At 35.4% G+C, this 26,505-nt stretch overlaps 2 protein-coding genes across 3 annotated transcripts in view; one reads left to right on the top strand and one right to left on the bottom strand.

The window, feature by feature from the left end:
* Window positions 1-26,505, top strand: part of LOC148945197 (uncharacterized) — a 350,765-nt gene that overhangs the window by 132,536 nt on the left and 191,724 nt on the right. The gene's annotated exons all lie outside the window — the stretch shown is intronic.
* On the bottom strand, window positions 206-22,955 carry LOC148945201 (uncharacterized). Of its 2 annotated transcripts, none has more exons than XM_089098669.1 (4): window positions 21,616-22,955; window positions 19,142-19,299; window positions 17,482-17,609; window positions 206-462 (listed from the first exon to the last, which is right to left on the bottom strand). In XM_089098669.1, the coding sequence occupies exons 1-4, from the start codon at window positions 22,557-22,559 to the stop codon at window positions 274-276; spliced, it is 1,419 nt and encodes a 472-aa protein (XP_088954795.1). In that variant the 5' UTR covers window positions 22,560-22,955; the 3' UTR covers window positions 206-273. The 2 variants fall into 2 exon arrangements, with proteins under 2 accessions (XP_088954795.1, XP_088954794.1); XM_089098668.1 differs by having other exon boundaries at window positions 207-462; window positions 17,387-17,609; window positions 21,616-22,954.

Here is a 26,505-nt window from a genome sequence, read left to right as displayed (position 1 = left end):
AAATTAAACTACATATCATAAAATTATATCCAATAATTTATGAAAAAAACTTGAATATATCAATCACTTGGTTCAAGAGACTTTTTTTTCACAGGTTAACATTTCTGAGTATCTGTACTTTTGCATATTTAATGGAAACAAATAACAAAGATAATGAAGGACATGACCTTATAGAACACGGTATTCAAAAATAATAGGCACAAATTGGTCAATAGCACAAATAAAACAAAAGAGAATATATCACACGCAACAGATGATCTAAATTTCCATTTTCTATCGAGGTTCTCCCTCGCACTTGTCACAATGGACTAATCCAGATTCATCACACACCATACAACGTAGAGAAACCATAAGATCGTTGAACTGAGGTCGCAATCCCGATTTCTTGTGCCCATGGCAAGCAGAACAAGGAACAAATCTGTAATCACCACACTTTTGACAAACTCGACAAGGAGACGAGCGCTGTAAATAAATATAAATTATTTTCTTGTAAATATCACTGAGATTGTAGACTAACTGTTCAAAGACTCGAGTCAAATTATATCCACATTTCTTGATAAAATCAATATTACTCACAACTTAGGTGCCAAAAACCTATACTTTGCCTAATTGGTGAGTTGAGCAATGCTGAAATTAGAGGCTTAAAATTTAGATCGAACAATCCAGAGATCCTCCAATTTCCTTAATACTTTCGATTTTTCGTAAAAAATAAATAAAATACTACCAGTGCTGCTAGCACCTTAAGCGGCGTAATTTGTTTATATTTTTGGAGGTGAATTAAATGTTTGAACTGAATTGAGTGAACGTTGATCAAATGGCAATTTATTCTCCAATAAACTGCACTTGGAGACAGACACATCCTAGGATGGATTTATTATAAAACTTCGAAATGTTGGCCCCATGTTATGATTCATTGTTTTAGTCTATGTGTAGCATGTTCTTTCCTTTGTGTACTTCATTTTTTCCATATGTAAAGGCACTAGATGTCGTTGAGTTTCTTTTTCAACAGAGTTTCATTCTTGCACAATTTTTCTATGACTTAGCACAACAGTAATTTTATAGGTGAGACATAGAAATGTATTTTGTGAGGAGAGATCCCAAGAATCTGTGGGGGGAATGCCCAAGCATTTTACTTTTTTTTACCAAATTTTTGTTGTTGTCAAGGGTTTTTTTTTGTTGTTACGGGAATGACAACAACTTTTTTGCCCCCCCCAAAACTGAAAAAGATTTCTCCAGGGAGATTCCCCAGTGGAAAACTCCTCCTCGGCCATAACTTCACCCACGGACACTCAGCCCGGCTTAAATTCCTCCCGTGCGGAGAAATCGTCCATGGAAAGTCCCCCCCCCCTAAAACAAAATCGTCCACGGGAAATCCCCCAGAAAAAATAGTTTAAGCAAAAGCAACTTTTAAATATGTGTCACGCAGTCTGACCTTTAATTTCAGTCAGTGCGAAAAGTATTAAGAGGCCTTGGAAGAGGGGAGGAGAAATTGTATATCTAAGTCCTTCACAAGAGTGTGCTCAGCAACTACTGAAAGTTTCTTGGCGATCTGATCAATAATATAATAATGCATACATGACATACAAACAGACATACACACACAGACATACATTTGATTTTATTTGTATATATATATATATATATATATATATATATATATATATATATATATATATATATATATATATATATATATATATATATATATATATATATATATATATATATATATATATATATATATATATATATATATATATATATATATATATATATATATATATATATATATATATATATGAAAGGCTAGGAAATCCATTTCAGAAAAGTCAAAAAATAGCAACCCACACATCCCACATCATAGGTTTCAGACAACACACACCAACGAAAGACTAAGAAATCTAGCTTAGAAAAGCCCGAAATAGCAAATTACACACCTCAAATCATAAGTTTCAGACAACAGACACCAACGAAATACTAAGAAACCTTAGCTCAGAAAAGCCTGAAATAGCCAACTACGCATCCCAAACTGTTGGTTTCAGACAACAAACACCTATGAGGGACTACGAATCCTAGCTCTGAAAAGTCCAAAAAGCAAACTACAAATCCCAAATCATAATTTTCTGACAGCACACACCTATGAAAGGCTAAGAAATCTAGCTCAGAAAAGTCAAAAATAGCAAACCACTCATCCCAAATCATAGGTTTCAGTCAACACACACCTATGAACGGCTAAGAGATCCAGCACAGAAAAGTCAAAAAATAGCAACCCAAACATCCCAAATCATAGGTTTCAGATAACTCACACCAACGAAAGACAAGAAATCTTGCTTAGAAAAGCCCGAAATAGTAAATTACATATCCCAAATCATAAGTTTCAGACAACATTCACCTACAAAATACTAAGAAACCTTAGCTCAGAAAAGCCTGAAATAGCCAACTACTCATCCCAAACTAGAAGTTTCAGACAACAAACACCTATGATGGACTATGAATCCTTGCTCTGAAAAGTCCAAAAAGTAAACTACACCTCCCAAATCATAATTTTCTGAAAGCACACACCTATGAAAGGCTAAGAAATCTAGCTCAGAAAAGTCAAAAATAGAAAACCACTCATCCCAAATCATAGGTTTCAGTCAACACCAACACACCCCTAAGAAAGGCTAAGAAATCCAGCTCAGAAAAGTCAAAAAATGGCAACCCACACAAACCAAATCATAAGTCTCAGAAAACAAACACCTTCGAAAGACTAAGAAATCTGGCTATGAAAAGTCAGAAATAGCAAATTAGACACCTCAAATCATAAGTTTCAGACAACACACACGTATAAAATACTAAGAAACCTTAGCTCAGAAAAGCCTATAATAGAAAACTACTCATCCCAAACTGTTGGTTTCAGACAACAAACAACTATAAGGGACTAAGAATCCTAGCTCTGAATAGTCCAAAAAGCAAACTACAAATCCCAAATCATAATTTTCTGACAGCACACACCTATGAAAGGCTAAGAAACCTAGCTCAGAAAAGTCCAAATAGCAAATTAACCATCCCAAATCATAGGTTGCAGACAAGACACACCTATGAAAGGCTAAGAAATCAAGCACAGAAAAGTCAAAAATAGCAATCCACCCATCCCAAATCATAGGTTTCAGACAACACACACCAACGGAAGACTAAGAAATCTAGCTTAGAAAAGCCCGAAATAGTAATTTATATATCCCAAATCATAAGTTTCAGACAACATTCACCTACGAAATACTAGGAAACCTTAGCTCAGAAAAGCCTGAAATAGCAAACTATTCATCCCAAACTAGAAGTTTCAGACAACAAACTTCTATGAGAGACCAAGAATCATAGCTCTGAAAATTCCAAAAAGCAAACTACACATCCCAAATCATAATTTTCTGACAACACACACCTATGAAAGGCTAAAAAATCTAGCTCAGAAAAGACAAAAATAGATAACCACTCATCCCAAATCCTAGGTATCAGTCAACACACAACTATGAAAGGCTAAGAAATCCAGCTCAGAAAATTAAAAAAATAGCAACCCACACATCCCAAATCATAGGTTTCAGACAACACACACCAACGAAAGACTAAGAAATCTAGCTTAGAAAAGCCCGAAATAGTAATTTACATATCCCAAATCATAAGTTTCAGTAAACAAACACCTACGAAAGGCTAAGAAACCTAGCTCATAAAAGCCTGAAATACAAAACTACTCCTCCCAAATTATTGGTTTCAGACAACAAACATCTATGATGGACTAAGAATCATAGCTCTGAAAAGTCCAAATAGCAAACTACACATCCCAAATCATAATTTTCTGACAACACATACCTATGAAAGGCTATGAAACCTAGCTAATAAAAGCCGGAAATAGCAAATTAACCATCCCAAATCATAAGTTTCAGACAACACTCACCTATGAACGGCTAAGAAATCCAGCTCAGAAAAGTCAAAAATAGCAACCCACACATCCCAAATCATGGGTTTCAGTCAACATACACCTACGAAAGGCTCAGAAATCAAACTCAGAAAAGCCCGAAATAGTTATTTATATATTCCCAAATCATAAGTTTCAGACAACACACACATACGAAATACTAGGAAACCTAGCTCATAAAAGTCTGAAATAGCAAACTATTCATCCCAAGCTATAGGTTTCAGACAACAAACATCTATGAGAGACTAAGAATCCTAGCTCTGAAAAGTCCAGCTAGAAAGCTACACATCCCAAATCATAATTTTCTGACAACACACACCTATGAAAGGGTAAGAAATCCAGCTCAGAAAAGTCAAAAATAGCAAACCACACATCCCCAACAATAGGTTTCAGACAACACATGCCTATGAAAGACTAAGAAATCGAACTCAGAAAAGCACGAAATAGTAATTTACATATTCCAAATCAAATAGCCAACTACTCATCCCAAACTAGAAGTTTCAGACAAGAAACACCTATGAGGGACTAAGAATCCTAGCTCTAAAAAGTCCAAAAAGCAAACTATACCTCCCAAATCATAATTTTCTGAAAGCACACACCTATGAAAGGCAAAGAAATCTAGCTCAGAAAAGTCAAAAATAGCAAACCACTCATTCCCAAATCATAGGTTTCAGTCAACACACACCTACGAAAGGCTAAGAAATCCAGCTCAGAAAAGTAAAAAAATAGCAACCCACACATCCCAAATCATGGGTTTCAGACACAACACACCTACGAAAGACTATGAAAAGTCGTTATGAAAAGTCGGAAATAGCAAATTACCCACCTCAAATCATAAGTTTCAGACAGCACAAACCTATGAAATATTAAGAAACCTTAGCTCAGAAAAGCCTGAAATAGCAAACTAATCATCCTAAACTATAGGTTTCAGACAACAAACACCTATGAGGGACTAAGAATCATAGCTCTGAAAAGTCCAAAAAGCAAACTACAAATCCCAAATCGTAATTTTCTGACAACACACACCTATGAAAGGCTAAGAAACCTAGCTCAGAAAAGTCAAAAATAGCAAATTAACCATCCCAAATCATAGGTTTCAGACAACACACAACTATGAAAGGCTCAGAAATCCAGCTCAGAAAAGTCCAAAATAGCAATCCACCCATTCCAAATCATAGGTTTCAGACAACATACACCAACGAAAGACTAAGACATCTAGCTTAGAAAAATCCAAAATAGTAATTTACATAATCCAAATCATAAGTTTCAGACAACATTCACCTACGAAAAACTAGGAAACCTTAGCTCAGAAAAGCCTGAAATAGCAAACTATTCATCCCAAACTAGAAGTTTCAGACAAACGCCTATGATAGACTAAGAATCCTAGCTCTGAAAAGTCCAAAAAGCAAACTACACATTCCAAATCATAATTTTCTGACAACACACACCTATGAAAGGCTAAGAAATCTAGCTCACAAAAGTCAAAAATAGCAAACCACTCATCCTAAATCATAGGTTTCAGTCAACACACACCTATGAAAGGCTAAGAAATCCAAATCAGAAAAGTCAAAATATAGCAACCCATACATCCCAAATCATAGGTTTCAGACAACAGACACCGAGGAAAGACTATGAAATCTAGCTCAGAAAAGCCCGAAATAGTAATTTAAATATCCCAAATCATAAGTTTCAGACAACACACACTTACGAAAGGCTAAGAAACCTAGCTCATAAAAGCCTGAAATAGCAAACTATTCATCCCAAACTATAGGTTTCAGACAACAAACACCTATGAGAGACTAAGCATCCTAGCTCTGAAAAGGCTAAGAAACCTAGCTAATAAAAGTCGGAAATAGCAAATTAACCATCCTAAATTCTAAGTTTCAGACAACACACACCGATGAAGGACTAAGAAATCCAGCTCAGAAAAGTCGGAAATAGGAATCAACTCATCCCAAATCCTAATTTCCTGACAACACACACCTATGAAAGGCTAGCTAATACCTAGAAACCTAGCTAATAAAAGCATGAAATAGCGAATTAACCATCCCAAATCATAAGTTTTAGACAACACAAACCTACGAAATAGAAGGAAACCTAGCTCATAAAAGTCAAAATAGCAATCCACCCATCCCAACTCATAGTTTTCAGACAACACAAAAAAACTAAAGACTAAGAAATCTATCGCTGAAATCTTCAAAATATTAACTTACGGAAAACAATTCTGCCGCTTCAAACAACAACCACCTACGTCATGGTGGAAGAACAAGCTCATAGGGTTCGTAAATAAATAGCTACTATTCACGAAACCGAAACTTTAAAAAGCACACACCTAGAACAGACTAAGAATCCTAGTTCTGAAAAGTCCAACTAGCAAACTACATATCCCAAATCATAATTTTCTGGTAACACACACCTATGAAAGGGTAAGAAATCCAGCTCAGAAAAGTCAAAAATAGCAAACCACCCATCCCAAACCATAGGTTTCAGACAACACATACCTATGAAAGACTAAGAAATCCAACTCAGAAAAGTTAAAAATAGCAACCCATACACCCCAAATCATAGGTTTCAGACAACACACAACAACGAAAGATGGGGCCCGGGGAGGGCCTTTGAGGGTCTGGGGGGGCTCTTTAGGGCCGGCTGGTCCTTTGGGAGCTTTGGGGACCTTTGAGGACAAAGGGCTTCCTTCGGGGTTCGGGTAGGGGGATCGGAACCCTTTGGGGTTAGGGTAGAGGACCTCACAACACTGTTCAAATGGAACTTGTGTATTATAACGACCACAGAGTTTCACCCTCAAATCCTCTTCTAAAATCTCTTCAAAAATCATCTTTTAAAATGTCTCTAACTGTATCGCCGAAATAATTCCCTAAAATAATAATTTGTTCTGAAAAGATATAATAAATCCTTACAAAAGTACTAAAATGGGGGCTCGGGAGCCTTTGGGGCGCTGAGGGTCCTTTAGGAGCCCGGAGAACCTTTGAGGACCGGGGCCTTCCTTCGGGGTTGGGGTGGGGGGATCGGAAGCCTTTGGGGTTGCGGTAGGAGACCTCACAACACTGTTCAAATGGAACTTGTGTATTATAACGACCACAGAGTTTCACCCTCAAATCCTCTTCTAAAATCATCTTTTAAAATGTCTCTAACTGTTTCGCCGAAATAATTTCATAAAATGTCTAAAACGGTTTCGCCCAAATAATCCTTAAACGTAATTTCAGCGTGTTCCTTTTGTTTTTGGCATCTCTGCGCTGACACATTTCAAATTACTAAGAAACCTGATTCCCCCGTTAAAACAATTCATCGCTAAGATGTTTATTTGAGAATTTTTTCCATGGCGTTTGGTTGAATTTGCCTCGAGCATTCAGTTGCAACAACAACAACAACAAACGCTTTTTCCTATTTCTGGAAACTCATAACATTTGCCTCGAGCATGCACTTTAAACAACAACAACAACAACAAATACTGTTTCCTATTTCGGGATCATAACATTCTCCCCTAGCGGGCAATTGGCCAAAACAACAGCAAGATCTAGGAAAAAGAGGTCAATGACCCTGTCCTCGTTAGACTCGATAATCCATCAAAGTGAGAAAAATACTTTTTTTTAATTCTTACAGACAAAAACCGTAAAACAGAAAAAAATTGCTGTTGAAATCCATGAAAAACATCAAATAAAAAGAAAGACACACATAACCGTCCAAGAAACATCCATCAAAGTGAGAAAATTCCGATTTTTTCATTCTCACTGACAACAAACAGACATGAATCATGTAAAAAAAAGTTGTAGGTGGCAGCAGGGGTGTCCCGTGGGAGTCAATAAGGCATTTCTACTTTTACTATGTTCATGGTCGTATCTTTAGATTTAAAATACACTTCTCTATCTATCTATCTAATATGCAGTATGCTTTTACTAAACACATTTTGCATGCAGACCTGTTATGCTTTACCAATCACCCCACTGCAACCCCCACGATGCCCAGCTATAGCCTATATGTATGTCTAAAGAAAAGAAGAAACTAACGTAAAAACTGGCGTGTTCTCAAATTTTATACAGAGTAAACTTGAGTGAGTGGCGCATAATACACGAGTATAAAAATTTCTCTCCCCTACTGAAATAAAATAAAAATAACTCAAACAAAATTCTCAAATTTGGAAAGCCTTACTTCCCCCGGGGGGGGGGGTAAATGCCTTTATCTCTCATAACTATCTCAATAGAATACTAACACAAAAAAAACTTCACAAATGATTTGTTTTTAGAAAATCGTCTAATAAACAAAAAGAATATAAACACAAAACAAATGGGACATCATCCAAATTCAGAGTTAAACTGAACAAAGTCCACAAAATTCACCGTCAAAATGTCAGCTGTGAAGACGGCAGATAAAACCCATGTCATTTTATTTTTTTAGGAACGCTTAAAATAGATTTGAGCCTAGTTTAAGCAGTTACCCCTATTTGGAGTGGCGGGAGGCGATTGCGCCCTATATTTTTAAAAACAACTTTTTATACAAAAAAAAAATTTTCTCTTTAAATCCCTGTCCACGCTCTCCCATCCTCCCCCCATACTCCTCCTAGGATTCAGTTGGACAAGTCGACTATTTCACCAAGCAGCAAAATCACTGCCATCCCCTTTTTTAAGTATTGTTATTACATTTTTTTGTAACTTCACATGAAAGAAAAGATAAATCCCTGACCCTCCCCCTTAAATTTTTGTGAAAGGGCACCACTGAAATTAATCCACATAGGGATTGTTTTTATGACTATTGAGGAAATCACAGATTTAGTGCCTTTGTCAATAATGAAAATTTTCTATATGAAGTTTGCAGTTGGCGCGACTCGAACACCTGAAAATTAGGCAGAGAATATGCTTCTGAACTATGGTGCCATGAACAGCATAGCCAAGCTCAAAGCACCGCCAATCTGTTTGATGATTCAACCTGTTTTTTTTTTCGTTTTTTTTTTTGCAACAGATAACTTGATTCTGCTTAATACAAACCTGCAAATTTGAATACATACTTGATTATCTCTATGAAATGAAAAATGAAAATCGCTGCTTGAAAATGAACGTGTAGTCATGGAGAGTCTTGAACTAGGGGAGTAGAATCAAAGAAACGGTTTCTAAAGGTAATGTCACCTTCCAAAGAAAAATGTACCTTTTTAAGGTAAAATTACCTTTCTAAAGTAAAGGTAATTAATTAAATGCCAAAAGTGGAGCAAATCCGGTTTTTCTTTTTTTTTGCAGCAAAGCATGAATTAAAACATATGTACATGTATCGCTGGAAAGAATCTAAACTAAAATAAATGTCTTACAAAAAAAAACATTTTTTTAAACCAATATTTAAAGAAGTTTAAAATGTAATGAATTTAACTTTTAAAATGAAAAAATCTGCAGTACAAAAGCTAAGTCCAGCAGAAAATTTATCTATTAAAACTATTTACAATAATCAGACAAACACACATAATGGTAAGTCTAATTTGAAGGACAAACTAAATGAATAACACTCTGAAAAGAAAAGAAAAAAGACTCACAAAGGAAATGTTTTTAAGATTAGAGCTCCGACGCTTGAGGAATAAGCTCCAATTTGTAATTGGCACTGATGCCATTCCAAACTATATTTTTACATCAGGTCATTTTACTGAAAGCGCTAGTTACCAAACAATCCCAACGCAATACTGGGAAACATATGCACATAGTACATACCTGAACACAGGAATACCCTAACCCTAAGATTGAACTGGAGGACATCCTTAAGAGAAATTTCGAACAAGCAAATAAAATGAAAATATTGGACTTCCTTTTTATCCTAGGGACCCTTCTTCCAATAAAAGCATGGACTGTGTTAGCCAAAGGCAGATTATTGAGCCCCCCTTTTTTTTCTTTCTTTTCAGAGACAGTTGAATATTTTATACAGAGTGGATTCGTAAAAAAACAAAAATTAAACTACATATCATAAAATTATATCCAATAATTTATGAACAAAACTTGAATATATCAATCACTTGGTTCAAGAGACTTTTTTTCACAGGTTAACATTTCTGAGTATCTGTACTTTTGCATATTTAATGGAAACAAATAACAAAGATAATGAAGGACATGACCTTATAGAACACGGTGTTCTAAAATAATAGGCACAAATTGGTCAACAGCACAAATAAAACAAAAGAGAATATATCACAAGCAACGGATGATCTAAATTTCCATTATTTATCGAGGTTCTCCCTCGCACTTATCACAATGGACTAATCCAGATTCATCACACACCATACAACGTAGAGAAACCATAAGATCGTTGAACTGAGGTCGCAATCCCGATTTCTTGGGCCCATGGCAAGCAGAACAAGGAACACATCTGTAATCACCACACTTTTGACAAACTCGACAGGAAGACGAGTGCTGTAAATAAATATAAATTATTTTCTTGTAAATATCACTGAGATTGTAGACAAGGAGACGAGTGCTGTAAATAAATATAAATTATTTTCTTGTAAATATCACTGAGATTGTAGACTAACTGTTCAAAGACTCGAGTCAAATTATAGCCATATTTCTTGATAAAATCAATATTACTCACAACTAAGGTGCCAAAAACCTATACTGTGCCTAATTGGTGAGTTGAGCAATGCTCAAATTACAGTCTTAAAATTTAGATCGAACAATCCAGAGATCTTCCAATTTCCTTAATGCTTTCGATTTTTCGTAAAAAATAAATAAAATACTACCAGTGCTGCTAGCACCTTAAGCGGCGTAATTTGTTTATATTTTTGGAGGTGAATTAAATGTTTGAACTGAATTGAGTGAACGTTGATCAAATGGCAATTTATTCTCCAATAAACTGCACTTGGAGACAGACACATCCTAGGATGGATTTATTATAAAACTTCGAAATGTTGGCCCCATGTTATGATTAGTTGTTTTAGTCTATGAGTAGCATGTTCTTTCCTTTGTGTACTTCATTTTTTTCCATATGTAAAGGCACTAGATGTCGTTGAGTTTCTTTTTCAACAGAGTTTCATTCTTGCACAATTTTTCTATGACTTAGCACAACAGTAATTTTATAGGGGAGACATAGAAATGTATTTTGTGAGGAGATATTTAGGAGAGTATTTTGTAAGAGGCCTTGGAAGAGGGGAGGAGAAATTGTATATCTAAGTCCTTCACAAGAGTGTGCTCAGCAACTACTGAAAGTTTCTTGGCGATCTGATCAACAGTATAATAATGCATACATGACATACGAACAGACATACACACACAGACATACATTTGATTTTATTTGAATATATATATATATATATATATATATATATATATATATATATATATATATATATATATATATATATATATATATATATATATATATATATATATATATATATATATATATATATATATATATATATATATTGCTGTTAATATCCAAAATCTAGTTCATTTCTACATTCATCGGTGAATTCCAAATTTTTTTTTCTCTGCTTGGATTCATTAGCTTTGCGAATCAGCTTTTTCAGTCTTATGCAAGCTTTGATGGTAAAAGCAAGGTTAAAGTAGGTTATAGATCTCAGTAATGGTTAAAAACCTAACTCAGCCTAACCGAATCGAACCTGTCCCCATTAAACCTTGTATAAAACTGAAAAAGTTAACTGGCAAAGCTGACTAAATCCAAGGAGAAAAAAAATGTATTTCAGATATTCACCAGTGAATGTCGAAATTCACCAATTTCGGACATTCACGGTAACATGTACATCGTTACACAAAAGTTTTTTGAACTTATTGTCTCTGAATTATAATGCTGTGAGTTTGAAGTCCCTAAATTCTATAGAATATTAATCAACTGATGACCTGTAGTCGTACTACTAGATCAAGTTTAAGTTAAGTAAAGTTAAGTTTAAGGTAAGATAAGTTTTCCAGGTGATGTTGTTAAAAGCCTTGTACTGTTTCTCATAAGACGAAGCCTGAAACTAACGGGATATACCTACATACAGGAGGGGGGGGGGTACCTAAGATGGATTGAAGGTAAGTCCTTGTGCTACTTTAATAATATATAATTTACATGGAAAATACACTTCCCGCGCTTTTTTTTTGGTGCAACAATTAAATTTTAGTAAAAGAAAAATACTAAAAGTAAATATAAATAAAAAAAAACGAAAATGTCCCCAAAGCTGGGAAGGCATTATTTTGAATTTGTTTGATGAAAACCTACCAAAAGTATTTTCCAAAATCTATGGATTAACTCCTCACCACTGACTCAGTAAAAAAAAGCAAACGAAAGTATTTCTTACGTAACAACACCAATTACTATAAAAAGCATTGATTGAAAATGATTCGAGCAGGAGGAGATGGGTTGTGCAACGTCCACTTTGATGAAGAGTATACGACGGAAAAGATGACAGCTGCCAGATCATATATTCATTTATCAATACTGCAAGAGAAGCAAAAGTGGACTTACTCTGAGCATTCTTAAAATCCATCGAAGTTCACCAGTCTCTTTTAGACGGTCTACTGTTTCAGCATTCTGGAATACAAAGAAATCGCAGATGTTAGAAAAGTTTTAGCCAACAGAGCTTAATGAATTACTACCTATATAACAGAACCTTATATAGCTTCTGCACCTTTGAAACTCATTAGCTTAAAACAAAATTATCATGTTTTCCTTTAGCTTCTTCGTGTTTCATGACCTGGTGTTTCGGAAATAAAAATCTCTTTTTGTTGTCGAATCGTGAACTGATAAGAAATTTTGACCTTGATAGGTTATGAGCTGTGGAAGAAATTGCATGTTAAAGAACAGGGAATATTCAAGTTCCTTTAAATGAAAAAAAGGCCGGAGACATCTGATGATAGCCAGAAAAATAATAAAAACCTAGTTTAAAAAATAAATACAATAGTGGGTATTTTTTATACTTATTTGTTTTGCTTTTACATTGCATTAGGTAAAACAAACAAAAAGCCACTTTTTTCCGAAATAGAACAACAAGTATACTTGTTTACAATTTTTTTTATTTAGCCTACTTTCTTCACGCCAACCAGAACCAAACAACTTTCTCTCTCTCTCTCTCTCTCTCTCTATCTATCTTTCTCTCTCACTCTGTTTCTCTGTCTCTCTCTCTCTGTCTCTCGGGGAGGGGTGCAAGACTATATTTTTTAAATCTAGTGGGTTAATTTCATTGTTTACATTTGTTACATTTCATTTTTTTTAATGAAAATAACAAAAATATATTTTTCCAAAGCGAGAAGGTGGCAATAAATTCTCGGGGAGCCCTTCAACTCAAACCATTCCGTACTTGTAGCGTTCTCACAAAGAAAAAAAAGTTTGGCATTGAGGCTGCTTCTCTTCGGCTATAGGTCTCGACAAGGCGATTTCCATGATTTGGGAAAAGTATATTCCAAATTGAGGGGAGGGGGGTCCAAAGTTAGGCCCATTTCTACACCTTAGTTTCAACTGTATATCCATCCATCAGGGTTTTATTCACCGACAGCTTTGGAGTCTTGGATTTGTCGATTTGCACAAATTGGTCTCTGAACAAAAAAAAAAAAAAAAAAAAAAAAAAGGTTTTTAAACAGAAATTAAGGAGCAACATTAAAAGTAAAAGCGAACAGAATTTCTTCCAAATATGAGAGGGGACTACCCCTTCCTCAACCCTCACTCGTGACACTCCTTAAGTCTTAAAGGTCTTTAAAAATATTTACCATTCAAACTAAATAGCCCTTCTCTTTGAGGAGCCTTTCTTAAAGAATAAAGAAGAAAGATCAAACTTTAGCATAAAGAGTGAGGATTGAGGAAGGGGCAGAATCCTCATATACGGAATAATTTCTTGTAGTTCTAAATTTACCGCCAGTGCGTACGCGCAAGGGTAGCAACGCCAAAAATAAACGCTGCGGTTTCCTAAGGTTTGTTTTTGTCATTTAAAATTCTGGTTAAGGGCAGCATCATATTTTTACCAGTGTTGCCACGTCCAATCATGAAAATAAATTAGAAAAATTATCAGTTAAATTTGACAGCGCGGTTTACAATCTTTTTATCCCAAAGACAACTACGTCTTCAAAGGGAAGCTCCATTTTCTTGAGCTGTTTGTGGCTCTATATTTTTAGCTCATTTTTTTATCCCCTCCCCACGTTTCTTCTTCAAGATTTTGCGCAGGATGCAACCGTAAATGCTTATGGTGATATTTTTCATTAAAAACTGCACTCCAAATTTTTTAGTTTTTTAAGACCTTTTTGTGTACAAGTTTCTTCTTAATTTAATTCAAACAATTAAATTTCATTTCCACTTTCCTTGGTACTTCAAGTCCAAAGTTGGTCTTTGGCGCTACTACAGCCTGCCCGTGTCTAGTCCTATTCTGGATCATCCACAGTAACACTATGAGTACGAAGAGTTAAGAGCAACGGCGCAGAGTGATGAGGCAAATCGATCTGGACGGAAGAAAGGCTTTAGCTAAAATTGTGTGTAATGTCTCTGAGGTTACAATCATTGATATTCAGATTCTATCATCAATGAAGAGCTAAATACGATTCCAACACCAATTAGAGGTCCAATCATTTATGCAATTCAGAAAATATGGCCCTGACTTAGATGTGGTTTAGAGGTAATTGCACAAAATTGGTTCACTCTACAAACATACAAATTAGTGCAATTCAATTGAACGGAACAGCCGTCAAAACTTTTAGAAGTGCTTCTTTTACCCATACTTTCTATCAAACAGTCTATTTATAATAGCTCGTTGCGGATTTTTTTCTAAACAGGAATACTTTGAAATTGGCAAAAGAGTTTAAGATACTTAGTCAGAGGACCTATGTAATTTTCCTCCAAATATCTTCTTCAGGAAATAGAAGTAGAATTTTATTGCAAAAATAAATATTCAGTGGGGGGGGGGAGGGAGGTCTATTATGTCACAAAACATATATTTCATGGTGGGACGGGATTTTTGATAAATATTTCTACTCAGTCTTCCTGATGAAAGATCAAGATGTACAAGTCAGGGTACATATATCAAAGGCTGAACAGTTCCCGAAGCAGCAGACCATGTTTTAGAGGAGAGCTATGAAAAAAAAACAAAAAAAACTAGGAGTATTTGAAAAAAAAGCTTTAAACTTGGTACAAGAGTGAAGGATTTTGTGCAGCAGTTCCTCAGCGACAGATCTTACGAAAATAAGAGTGAAGTAGAAAAGGCATTGAAGTATGATTAAGGATATATAAGATGATGGGGATGGATAAAGCTAGCGAGACTCTGAAAAATGCAGTCAAGACATGATAATAGATTTGGCATGTTAAGCAATTCAAGGGAAGTCGTCAGTTCAGGCACGTCGAAGTTAAAGCCTCCATTAGTGATAAAAAGGGTGCTAAGGAGAGATGATTTCGACATTTCGAGTCTGTGGTAAATTGGGACAAAGTTATAAGAAACGACTTAACAAATAATGAAACTTTTTGACAACTTCGAAAAGGGACTTAGCAAAGAATAGTTAGAAGTTGCATTAAACAGGCTTTCAAATATTAAGGCTGCATGCACTGCATGACCCCAACAAAATGAGTTCCTCAAATATTGTGCGGAGTTATAATTATGATACGAAAAATATAAATTTGATCAAGGGAAAGTACCTGGTGATTCAATAAAAGCATTATTTTAGTCATTTATTAAGAATGGTGATAAGAGTGAATGCAGCATTATAGACATGAGCTTCATTTCCGTAGACACAAAATTGCCCAGCAAGATGATATTTGGTAAATTAATAGATGCGGTAGATAATATTTGGTACTTTCCCATTATACGGACACCTCGGGTTGAGCACTATAGAGTAGGCAATGATAGCATGGTTTTCATTGAGTATACGATATTAAACTGTGTTTTTTGGGGTTTGGGGGGGAGGTACCTAGGTTAGGTTAGGTTACGTATTTAATATATGCAATGCTTTACTGCCCACCCCCACCCCTAAAGTGCAAATATATAGCCCAAATTTGTTTATAAACTATTATATATTCATGCTATTTTGTTTTATTTCATTAGCATTAACCAAAATTGACTTTTTAGAGGTGTCCACATAATGAGAAAGTACCTAATATTTCAATGAAAAAACGAAGTGGTTTTAGGAAAGGGAGAGAGCGTGTTGGCCGAATATTCACGCTTAGATTAACAACAAAGGAGTTTAGAAATAATCAAACCTGATACAAAAGAATTACTGAAGGTCTTATCCTAGCTTGGTACACCAGATAAGCACGTGGTTGGCGCAGTGGCGTCAATTCATAAAAACTAAGGGGGCTGCAATTGTCAGTATCTACGGGGGGGGGGAATTCGTTGTTTTATTTTTACTAACGAAAGTTAAGAAACGCTTTTCCAATAATAAAATACCCCAAAAAGTAGATTTATAAATCTAGGGGGGAGCTAAAAATCCAGGGGAGGGGTAAATAACGCTCTACCCATCTAACGAATTATATTTTTGAAATTTGGTTTACATGATTCTTTATATCGAAAATCTAGGAAGAAAAGTCGTTTAGTTAAAATTAGAGTGCTATGACCAGCAGTAACGACAGTTGTCAAGTATCTCTCTGAAACGTGGAGGCTTCAAAAAATTGCTGAAGATACCTAAAATTGTCACCAGAGGAAATACCTAAGCAATAATTTTCGGTAATTGTTAGAGCGATCGTATATCAAAGAATAAGCTGTACGAAAAATGAGGCGCGATCAAAGAGCATGGGACCAAGATTCTAAGAAGCATAAAGGTGACTGGTTCCTGTTTAATGGATGAAGGGTGGCAGGTTCCTAGATGTCTTAGTCTCTTAAAATGAAGATTTCAAGAACTAAGAAATTCATGAGAGGGAGTAAAGAGTAAAGCTCCTCTTTTTATGCACGAAACATATTTTTACTCTGGACGACCGACCTTTTGCGATTTGCTACGATCTGCTTTTAAATTGCAGTAGAAATGCTGCGAACCTTTGCACGCTACAAAGATATAAATGTAATATAACTATATACGGACAGAACAGGCCTATGTATGAACAGGGCTACGAAGAAAGGAAACAACCCATTCATAAAAAGAAAAGCTCCAGTAGGGATTATGTTAGAGATCTTCTATGGCAAGTAGAGGACAAAGCATTAGCTTAGATATCACCGTAAAAGGAGTAATCAAGTCTGCTCAAATTAAATCTAACCCCATAAACTTTTCTTATTTGTAGGGAGGTTGGCTGCATATGTTAAATACTTATCAAAAATTAGGTCTTCTTGTGATACATATATTTCAGACTTGGAAAGGAATAGTGCTGAATAATAGTAAATAACCGACCAAAAATTACAGTAAATACATATCGATTGAATAAACTTCGACTTATCTACATTTACAAAATAAAACACTGAAAAAGACATGCCATTTCACTAAATATTCACTCGGGGAAAAGGAACTTATTAGAAGTGAAAAGCTAAAAGTTAAAAGCCATATGCTGGTTCCTCACAGATAAAAATGTAGTTCCATTTTAGGAGCACAAAAAACTTCCATTCCTACAGTGATTTCTTTTTCTTGAACATGCTCTGGAGAGTTGAATCTTACCACATAAGAAGGCTCACTTACACAGCCAAATATGTCAAATACTTTTCCAAGTGGCTTTTTACCCTTGTCCAAAAATAAGACACTATCTTCATCCAAAGCTGGAGTATTCTTTAGGGCTTGAACCACATCTGGAAAAGATAACATTTAGCTTACCTTTAAGATACACACAACACTAGTTTATTCACAACCACACCTACACACAAGAAGGGGCAGAGGACATGTCTCTCTGAAAAAGACTTGAGTAATATGTATGTTTAGCTCCTCCTTCCCTCAGCCACGAGGGCCCGAACATGCATGTTTGTGACAGAACACGCACTCACCAACAAAATGTCAATGCACAGACCCTTAGACTCGAGTTTTTTCCATGTATGGGAAATCTACTTCTTAAATTCGGGTATATTTGCCCCCAAATGTCCATATATTTAGGAATCTTACAGCATTCCGAAAAAAAAATTTCTTGGGAACCAGTCCTGGGGATGTACATTAGTTAATATGAGAGGAGATCCCTGCTAAATGGGGGACTTACTACCAACATCTTTTTAACGAATTAAAGCTTTTTTTAGGGTTTTTCATAACCCAGAACCGATCGACAATGAGAGAAATATCTCCCAATACAAATTGACAGAAAATTCACAATGCAGGCGGAGAGATTTCGATCTTTGTCCTAAGGAAAATGGCAAAGGTTTTGGGAAAACATGGACAGTAAAACTCTTATAGACTTCGATTGTTCAAATAAATTGAGCATCCTAAAAATGTTAGTTAACTGAAAAATTTTTGGAGTTTTTGAGAGTTCAGAGTGCAAGCATAGTTTGAAACCTAATTTTAAAATGCTAAGTCTCATTGACGAAGAATGTATCAAAATAACGCCATGACGTTAGGTAATGAGAAAATCGATCAAGCTTCACTAACTTGGGTAACATTATCAATAAAGACAGTGAATGCAGTAAATATGTAAAAAGTAGAATAGCCAAGGCACGTGGTTTTCTCTTTTTTCCAGTTTGAAAAAGTTTAGAAGAATATGGAGATTAGTATTTAAATAAAGATTAGAATATTAAAATCCACAGTAATGACAGTGATCAAGTACGGTTCTAAAAGGTAGGTGCTTTGAAATACTAGATTCAAAATGCTTGTAATATGCATCAATCGTTTTTAGAATATACCTTTATAAGCTTTGAAATACAAATACGTATCTTGGTGTATTCCAGAGGAATTGTCTAAAAACAGTTTGGCCATGCTGTCAAAACTTTAGGGTTAAGTTGCCTTCTTGCCAAAGGTTAAGATGTCTGGTTTACAAGAAAATCCTGCTTATTGACCACTCAACTGGAGCTAAACGAAAAAGGTCGTACCCGAATAGGATAGGAGGAGGTTACATGAAAAAATGGAAAGGTAATCAGAGCTTCACGGGAAGGAAGAAAAGCAAAGTTGAGGACAGATTCGAGAGGAGGAGGAGGAGTATGCATAGCTTTGTTGGTCTAAGTTGGCTGGTGGTGCAAGGAGTGATAGTAGCAGCAGTATTACTAGCAGAAGTAACAATACAGGATATCAGTTTTCTAACATTCCCACAGAGTCTCAATACTGTATGAGATCATGTGGTGATTTTCTGTTCCAAAATTTGCAAAAGAGGTAGGTGTCTGTTTAATATAGTACCTTATAAACTCACCTAGGTTGTCAATGATGCTGGTTATTTTTCCCATCTCCAGGCACTCATTTTCTGGCACAGAAATGGTAAGATCTTCAATTCTTGGTAGAGAGCTAGGACAATACTCTTCCTCAGGCAGTAGCTTCTTTTTGGTCTTTTTGATCTCTTCATCTTCTATCCTGAAAAAACAGAACACACGTTTCAGTTTGCACTAAAGTTATCATTCCAACCCATTTGTATAAATTAGGCTACCTGCTTATGTACACACATTATGCATGCAATCATCATTAACTCCGGCCTTAAGGAAGGAGGACGTCCAAATGATTCTAAATGGAAGGAGGATTCAAAAGCCACAATATTAAATTCCACGGTCAAATTTGCACAGTTTTCCAGGGCATTCATTGGTCGAATCTTAAGGATATCCCCTATTGTGCAACAGGTGCATGGAAATAAAAGGACACATCCAAGGTTGAAGGGAGGGACAGGCATAAGATATTTTCTGAAGCTCTCTCTCACTATATATATATATATATATATATATATATATATATATATATATATATATATATATATATATATATATATATATATATATATATATATATATATATATATATATATATATATATATATATATATATATATAACGACTTAGAAAGTTCATTAACTAAGTTTGTTCAAAATCTTGAGTTCCTTCATCTTGCTAAAATTCGCGTTGAATTCTTAATTATGTTGCCACAATCTTCTTCTTCCCCTCATTGTATAAGAAAAGTTGATTATTTTATAGGTATAAAATTTTCTTGGTCTATCATCCCCATATATATGACGTTGAATTTTTTTCCAAGACCACCTGCCTTTCTATGGTGAAAGAAATAAGAATAAGACTTTGAAAGAACCTAGTTAATGAACTTTCTAAGCCAATGGACCGGTAACATTCTGTGACCTGGAAGTTAATATATTTTTTCTGTATAAATATAAATTGAGTTAATTAAATACTTTAGTATTTCTGCAGATGATGAAGACTGACTATGTCTTCAAAATATCCACAACTTTTGAATTTTTTTGGTCACTGTCTAATAAAATGACTTATCCCTATTGAAACTCTTGTTTCTTAAAATTTCAGATGTACAGAGCAAATTTGGCTCCTTCAGAGCCATTGATCAGAGCTATTTTTGAAATAAGATGTTATTTTCTATAAGATTTTGAGATATTTCAAATGATTTAACAGTGACTATTTTGAACATTTATTTAAAAAAAAAAGATGTGATATGATATTGAAAAAAAATGTGTTCTCATATTTATTAAATATTATACTTTAACTTTTATGGTCAAGAGCAAGTTTTCACTTAGAAATATCACCCCCTCCTGATCACCCTTTACTTAGCAAGCAGAAAAAACGCTCAAAGATGTTATACTGTAAGTTCTATTTTCTTAATTGCAAAAAGTTTTGCATGCAATGAAACAATAAAGTTTAAGAAGTCTATAGAGGATTACAAGAAACAAATCAGCTCTAATTGTAGAATATAGGCTAGTTTTCATTCACCCGCATAATATCTTAAGCTCAATAACTTTTATATATGCCTAAAACCATAGTATTAGCTTTGAGATTTTGAGGAACAATGTCTTAAACTGCTTTGTCAGGCATTGCTCATTGTCAAAAGTTCAGATATTACCTTAAATAACATTAAATCGCACTTGTTAGCAACAGGATGATCCAGCAATAGAACATGATAGTATATATATATATAGCATAACACAACGTAATATTTATTTCTGAAATATCTATTTCTTGAATCACAAGCCCAGCTGGGACAAATTCACAATTTAGAGTCAATAAACACAGCACAAGAAAAAAACAAATATAATAAGAGGAGTTCAGTAACAAAAAAAAGGAAAAAAAAATTAAGAAGAATACACCAAATAAAATACAAGGTGAATTTAGTCTTTTGATTAAAAAATGCAAAATATAATTTAGTGAAAAAAAAACTTTAAAAGAAACCTTAAATTGAAGTGAGTGGGGGAGATAACTTAGTTAACATATCAATTTTGTATGGGACGAAAGTTCTTCTGCATCTAACAATGAAAGATGGGGTAAAAATAAGAATTAACTGAAGCAAAACAAGGATGGCGAGGGTAGGGGGGGGGGAGAGAATTGACCAGGAAAAAGGGAACTTGTCTAAGGTAGGCTATGCATAACCCCTGATGGTGTAGGGATATGTATTCCTCTGAAAGGGAACATGTATAGCCCTTGTAGAGGAAGAGGCAGTATCAAAGAATTTTTCCGAAAGGGTTTTGGATTGAAATGCCTAAAAAAGACCATAAACAATAGCTCTGTATCTAAGCTCTTGTTGTTTCTCAGTTTCATATTGCAATGCTTATTTTTTAAGATAAATAGTAAGTGTCTAGATATCAGCACTCTACTAGTCTTCTATTGTGCAACTAGTTAAGCTAAGCTACTGCTAGGTTTGACCTTGTTTATTAGCAACTATACTTACGTTATTTCTTCGACTTCTTCTTCTGAACTTTCACTCTCTTCATATTCACTAGATGACTCACTAGATTCTTCACTAGAATCAGAAGTATCTGACTCTCTGTATGACTGTTGTCCCATTTGTGTATCAGTCTCTACCGATGGTTGTAGAACTTGTTCAATATTGGAGATCAGCTCACTAGGTGATTTTTTTTCTGTCTCGATTTCAGATGAGTTTATACTTAAATTAAGCACCTCTGATTTAATGGCAACTTCTTGAACATTTGACAAGACTAATGTTTTTAATTCTTTATTTGTATTAGACATAAGGTTAGTACTTTTTCCATCTACAATGTTGGTATTTGCAAGTTCAACAGTAGAATCAAGGTTAGATGGCAATTCTTGTCGACTAGTACCTGACATGTCTATATCTGTATTAGACAACTTTAGATCATTATTAAGTTCTAAATGGGTTTCCTTGGAGTATTCACCATTAGAAATTTTTACCTGAGTTTGTGCATCTGCTACACTATCAGTAGAAACATCTATTTGATGTGTTATTTTTTGCAATGACTGTGACTCTTCATCAGCAGAATTTGCAGCTCTCTCATATTCATTAGGTATTGGCGCTGTATTCAAGCCATTTTCAAGCTTACTCACAGAGTCCCCACAATTCTCATTTGTAAGCCCAGCTTTGATAAGTGACTGCTCATCAGCTTCTTCTTTGATGGATGTTATAACATTAAAATTTCCTTTAAGGTTGTTTTCTTGATTGACTTCTATTATTTTTTCATGATCATCATCAAAGTTATCCTGAGTGTTGATTTTAGTAATTTCAGCAGCTGAATTAAGGTTAGATGGCAATACTTGTATGCTGGTTTCTGCTATTTCTACATCTGTGATAGGCAACCTCGCTTGTTTATTCAATTCCAAATTAGTTTCCTTGGAGTGTTCACCATCATGGAGCATGTCATTCAACACCTGAGTTTGAATATCTGCTGCAGTCTAAGTAGAAAAATCTGTTTTCTGCAACATCTCCCAAAACCACCTCATGGTTGCAGAAACTTTGGAGGGAACTGATTATGTCAGAAATTGAGAGTTAGTCCTTTTTTGTAAGTTGAAATCAACTGGAGACCAACCAGCTGCATTGGGGGTATTTTCTGCAGGGAGTATTTTCTGCTGTGGGATATTTTCTAGGGGGTCCCCAGATATATAGCCAAAATTATATACTTCTCATATGTCTGTTGATTCTTAATTTTGTCATTCAATTTATGGGTAAACTGGTTTTAACAAAAGTGATGCTAACAATGTTGTATAAGCTGCATCTGAAGTAAGAGTAAAATGTATCATTCTTGAGGATCCTTAAAGAGATTAAAATTGAATTTGCAACAAAAGTGAGTATTATATTCAGAAAGAACATAAAAAAGGCATCAAGTGGTATGTTCACTTTATTTGTAGGTCAGGAATATGGACTGCTCCATATTTACAACATTTTGCCATGCTTTGCTCAGATACAAAAATATATCACTAGGGCTATATGTGGGACAATTACACACAGAGCCATTCCTTAGTGGTGCCCTGGGAATCATTAATTACAATGTCCCCTCCCAACTCAAATAGACTATAAGTAAAAAAGGCTTAATCAAAGTGGGTAACCCTCAGCTGAAGCACCCAGGGCCGCTGACCTGATGCCCCCCCCCTTGAACATCTCTTATTAGGGGAGAGGGGATTGTTGAACTGTCAGAAAATCAACTAGGGTAAAAAACAATATTCCAATTGAGAAAAATTATGTAAGACTAAAACCCTCACATGGAAAAATTGCTATAAGAAAAACCTACAATGATACTGCATACAAAGCGCTTGGTATGAAAAGGTCACCAAAGGATGAATGGATCTCCGTCGAATCAAGGGATCTGATTAAGACTAGGGTTGACAAGAAGAAATCTCTTCTCAACACTCTTTCCCCTGATGCAATACACCCTCTTGAACTAGAGTATGCTATACTTGGTAAAGCTACAAAGAAGAGCGTCCGTGCTCATGAACGCCATAGCCTTAAAAAGAAGGTTCAGAAGGCTGAAGAAGTTGCTAGACGGGGAGACTCTTGAGCAGTGTACTGCATCACCAATGAGATAGTCAGAAAACTTCCAAAGGCAGATGGACCTGTCAAAGATGAGTTTGGATGACTTCTTATTGACCCTAATAATGTGAACAAAGCCTGGTCAATGCATTTCAAAGACTGTTAAATAGACCAGCACCTGGTGACCCTCCAGATATACCAGACGTACCATTTCTAAATCTAGCTGTCAATATTAAACTACCCTCTGGTGGGGAGATACTAAAGGCAGCTAAGAAGCTGAAGTCTGGAAAGTCCCCTGGGGAAGACTAAATTGCAGCTGAAATGATTAAATCCTAAGTAGCTGCATGCATAACTGTGTGGACCACATTTTTCTCTATAATTTGGAGAATAGAAGAAATTCCTAAGGATTCGACAAAAAGTACTCTCGTCAAAATATTCAAAAAAGGCAACACTGCAAAGTGCAAAAACTGGAGAGGTATCAGCCTAGTATCTATACCTACCAAACTATTAGCAACTATACTCCTTAACAGAATCCAACCAGCATTGAACAAACATCTTCGAGAGGAACAGCAGGGATTCTGGCCAAACAGATCATGTGCTACTCTTGTATTTACTTTTAGAATGCTGCTAGAAGAAGCAAATGAATGGCACAATAAGCTTTACTTAGTCCTTATAGACTTTGAGAAAGCTTTTAACTCGGTTGATTGCCAAATTTTTTGGAAGGTCCTCCGATACTATGGTATTATTGATAAGCTCATTTGAATCATTGAAGCCTTCTACAAAGACACAGAATACTGAGTGAAAACAAGTGATGGGAGTACCCATTACTTTTGTATCATTACAGGGGTGAAACAAGGCTGTCCACTATCACCACTCCTATTTATTCTTATCATTGATTATATTCTCTGGCCCTGTGATGGACATGGGATCCAGTTGTATAATAAGAGACTCGGAGATGTTGATTTTGCTGACAGTATCAGCCTTCTAGAGTCCTGCAAACAAAAGCTCCAGCATTACCTTAACCAAGTCAGGGATGCTGCCAAACCTTTTGGCCTTAAGATAATACCAACAAATCCAAAAGTATGGCAAACACTGGATCTCCACTCAACCTACAATGCAATAACCAAACAATAGAGTGATTCGTACAGTTCAAGTACTTAGGAAGTACCATCCACAATTCAGGATTGTGTCAGCAAGAAGTCAAGTTAAGCATTAGCCAGGCTAATAAATATTTCAGAAAACTGTCTTAAATTTGGTGCAGCCAGAAGTACTCTCTTCAACTCAAGCTGAGGCTGTTCAATAGCAATGTCCTCTCAACACTTTGCTATGGTTCTAAAACTTGGCACATAGATAAAATAATTGAAAAAGAAACTTCTTGAATACAAAAACATATGCTTAAGGCACATTCTAAATATCCACTGGTCCCAAAAAGTAACAAACGCTATCATACAACAGAAGACATCTCCGCCACCGGTAACCACAGTTGTAAAATATAGGATATGGAGATACCTTGGTCATCTGATCTGCATGTCCAAAACTCGACTACCAAAGGTTGTCCTTCAGTGGGAGCCACGCGGTACCAGAAAAAGAGGATGCCCCAAAAATACCCTACAACACAGCAACTGGGCTGACCTCGCAAACCTCAATGTCTCAATCCAACCTAAATGGGAAGATGTCTGGGTGGCCACAGCAATGAGAGATGACTGGCAGCTTTTCTTGGACAGCCTAAGCCCCTCTGGAGGCACAAAAGGATCTAAGGTCTAGGCTAAGGTAAAACCCTCACATCTTGTTACCAAATAGGATCCGGATGGAATAATCCTTAACAGCAAATATTACCAGGGATTATAGGTAGGCAGCGTACAGATTTGAGTAATGAGTTAAATATATGCCTTAAATGTTTCTAAATTATTTTTTATTCAAGGAAGGGGGAATTCTGATTATAACGTAATTCACTTAAAGGGCTGAGGGCGGTGGCAGGCTCCTTCGGTTGTTTGATTTCATGTTTTAAGTTCCAATAATTCTTTATTAAGAAAATAAGAAGCTTTATCTTTTATAATTTATAAGGAATAGGAGCTTCGAATTCTGTCCTTATGGAAAAGTCTTCACTTGTCTCAACGCATAACTTTGATCTAAGCAAATTTGTTATTGTATTTTTTTTTTTTTATATATATCTCGCGATAAACATAAAAAAGGGGAGAGGTTTTTCAAGAAAGGTGTTTGCCTTTGAGGATAAGGCCTCACGTGTCATTGCCTGTGTCACAAACTTTTAAGAAATCTTTCCCCTATGTATTTTCTTTTTTTTTCATTCCAAATAGAATGGCTCTAATCCGCTAAAATTTGCGAGTAAGGATTAAATATTGTTTAGAACTTTCTTTCTCTGTCAATCATTTTTATGAGATATTATATGTCTCTTTATCAATGATAGCGTTATGCATAGTTTTCTAATTGATCTCTTTAGAGTGTTTTTACTTGTTTGTAATATAGCAATGCTTGCAATTTTGTTGGCAGGAATATTTCTTTTTTCGCCAGGCACCTGCTTGGAAAAAGTTATTTTGTTTGCATTTTTATAATGAGACTTCTTTAATGTATTGCAGGTACATATACAAATTATTAAGCGTACAATCTGATGGATTTTTAAAAACCTCAAAATATAGGTTGGGTGGGGGCGCATCCCTCCTTCTATTTACTTACAGGGTCTAGGTTAATGGTAACCGTATGACTCTAGAGCTGGTTTTTTTTCTGATATATACAACGTTATTCTGATTTTTTTGTGATTGTTGATTTGATGGTTCAGGAGCTACCTGCTAATATTTACCAACGGTGGGGGGGGGAGTACTG

Source organism: Artemia sp. Qi Xiang Cuo, chromosome 13 (assembly GCF_049724085.1).
Source record: "Artemia sp. Qi Xiang Cuo chromosome 13, ASM4972408v1, whole genome shotgun sequence".
In the NCBI taxonomy this organism is placed as follows: domain Eukaryota; kingdom Metazoa; phylum Arthropoda; class Branchiopoda; order Anostraca; family Artemiidae; genus Artemia; species Artemia sp. Qi Xiang Cuo.
This window is presented reverse-complemented; position numbering and strand designations above follow the sequence as displayed.